We start from the raw sequence: 2500 nt of genomic DNA, 5'->3' as shown, positions 1-2500 counted from the left end.
TTTAAATAAATACTATTTATTGTAAATAGGCTCACGTACTTGCGTTCGTTTATGTTGACCAAGTTTTGTTTAGCCGAGACAAGCTTGCTGCAGCAGGTCACTCAGAATTGTAGTAACTGTGTAGTAACTGTTGCAAATGAACTGACACTGTGGTTGTTATTTTTCAGTCCGAAAGGAATGGTTGGTTCGTGAAGACTTCCTGCTGGCAAAAAAACTTCAAAAGCAAGAATGTGAGTAGGTTTAACACTTTCTACCCCACCTATGTTGACCAAGTTTTGTTTAGCCGAGACAAGCTGTGCTGCAGCAGGTCACTCAGAATTGTAGTAACTGTGTAGTAACTGTGTATCAACACGCTGGAAGTGCAGGCATTAGATGGACGTTACAGCCTGAAGCGACAGAAGCTAACAGTCTGAGCGGTATATCCGTACCAGGTCAGATAGAGCCATATGAGTGGGTACGGATATATCCGTACCTGGGAGACAAGGTAAATAGATCCCTGCGCCTTGAGTCCGAGTCTGGAGATACGCGCGCGATATAAGACTTCATATAACAAGGTGTTAAGAATCTCGCATGCATGCAACAGCACGCACGCACGCAAGCATGCACAAACACACACACACACACACACACACACGAACACGAACACACACACACACACACACACACACACACACACACACACACACACACGCACGCACACACGCACACACACACACTTGCTTAAACTCATTAGTATAATGTATGTCTTTTTGCAGTATTTTTTATCTTCAAAAATACTGCCTTTTTGTGTGTTGTGTGTGTGTGTGTGTGTGTGTGTGTGTGTGTGTGTGTGTGTGTGAGTGTGTGTGTGTATGTGTGTGTGTGTCTGTGTGTCTGTGTGTCTGTGTGTGTCTGTATGTCTGTGGGTGTCTGTGGGTGTTTGTCTGTCTGTCTGTCTGTCTGTGTCTATGAGTATGTGACTCTGTCTTTGTGGCTGAGTGTCTGTCTGTCTGTCTGTCTGTCTGTCTGTCTGTCTATCTGTCTGTCTGTCTTGTCTCTCACTATGTAGGTATTTTCCCTTTTTTTGTTAACTCCACCCCACACTCACATGCACTTTTCGAACTCGGAAGTAGAGGGGAAAAAAGGGGAAACGGTTTAGTCTGCTCCCAAACTTGCTAATGAAAGAAGTGTTTGTACAGTCCCTGCGGTGTAATGTTGATAAGCCAACTGAGCCAAGGAAAATCGTGTCAATGAATTAACTAGCCACACAGATTAAGAAAATATATTTAGAAATAAATTCCCCATCAAAACTTCCCCGTAGTTTACCTAATCTGTTTCTTCTTCTGCGTCAACGAAACTCCCGCGAACACTTGTGTTCTTGCACGAGTCGATTTTTACGTGCACGGTTGCCGCCCTGTTTGAGGACCGAAGAGGGGGCGGGGGGGGGGGGGGGGGGGGGGGGGGGGGGGCGGGGGACAGAAAGAAAGCTACAGAAAGACAGAGAGGCCCGGAGACAGACACATAAACGGGATGGTTTGGGAGGGAGGGGGGGATATGCAATTCTAAAAACATGATGTTCAGATTTGAATATCGAAATAGGACCCGAATGTACCGTACACACATACATGCATGTACACAGTACTTTTCGTGGGATCAACGATTTTTGTTGTTGTTGTTGTTCAGATGAAACCCACTGCAAAGTAAATCGCGACAAAAACCGTGTGATGAGAGACGACCTGCCATTGGCCAGATCGGTCCAACAGGAAGAGGAGGCCCGCAGAGAACGGGAACGTCTGCAACAAATGGCTGAATTTCAGAAACAGTAAGACCTCCATCTGTCTGCATACATGTACTAAGCAAAGAGAATAAGAAGCATTGACATGAACAAACGATTTCATCCTAAATTTAAGCAATTAATGTTGTGTGTTTCACTCAGATGCCACAAGCACTGGTTTCGGAGAACACGTACGTACTGTATTGTTTAAAGCTTAGAATGCTTACATCCCCCCCCCCCCGGCCCCCACCCTTTTAAGATAGGTAATTTAATTTCCAGTGATCTTTCAATCACTTGACACCTTGAACATAATTCTAAGATTTCTAAAGTGTCCACATACAACATCATTTTGATTGTCATTTCGGAAATATCGTTATAAACGTTATATGCATACCCCCCCTCCCCCCCCCTCTCTCTCTCTCGTAAAGAGCAAGGCCCATGGTCACTAAATCTAGTCCACTCATTTTCTCACTTGTGTTGCTAAACTCTGATGGAAGTGTATTCAACACTAAGAAGTAAATATGTTCCTGTCCACGTCGCTCAATCGCCTTGATTTCAAACTCACCATGACCACATTATGTTTCTACTTGAACAGGCTGGAACAAGACGAGGTATACGCTCGCAGATTGCAGGCCAGACTGCACGAGGAAACTCGAGCGTCGATTCTACAAAAGAAAAGAAATCCAAACAAAGCACCAGAAGATGATGCAGAATACGCCCGAGAACTCCAATCCCGCTTCCAAGAGG

General features: G+C 44.8%; 1 protein-coding gene across 2 annotated transcripts in view; it reads left to right on the top strand.

Annotated features, from left to right (window-relative positions):
• The window catches only part of LOC138978651 (coiled-coil domain-containing protein 50-like), a 9462-nt gene that overhangs the window by 4452 nt on the left and 2510 nt on the right, over positions 1-2500 (top strand). For both annotated transcript variants that reach the window (XM_070351426.1, XM_070351425.1), the window contains 3 exons: positions 168-230; positions 1663-1801; positions 2349-2500. The exon at positions 2349-2500 is cut by the window's right edge and continues 320 nt beyond it. In XM_070351426.1, the coding sequence (XP_070207527.1) occupies positions 168-230; positions 1663-1801; positions 2349-2500 (354 nt within the window). The remainder of the gene's footprint in view (positions 1-167; positions 231-1662; positions 1802-2348) is intronic.

The sequence above is a fragment of the Littorina saxatilis genome, linkage group LG10 (genome assembly GCF_037325665.1).
Source record: "Littorina saxatilis isolate snail1 linkage group LG10, US_GU_Lsax_2.0, whole genome shotgun sequence".
NCBI classification, from domain to species: domain Eukaryota; kingdom Metazoa; phylum Mollusca; class Gastropoda; order Littorinimorpha; family Littorinidae; genus Littorina; species Littorina saxatilis.
The sequence above is the reverse complement of the archived record's forward strand: the minus strand, read 5'-3'. Positions and strand labels throughout refer to the sequence as shown.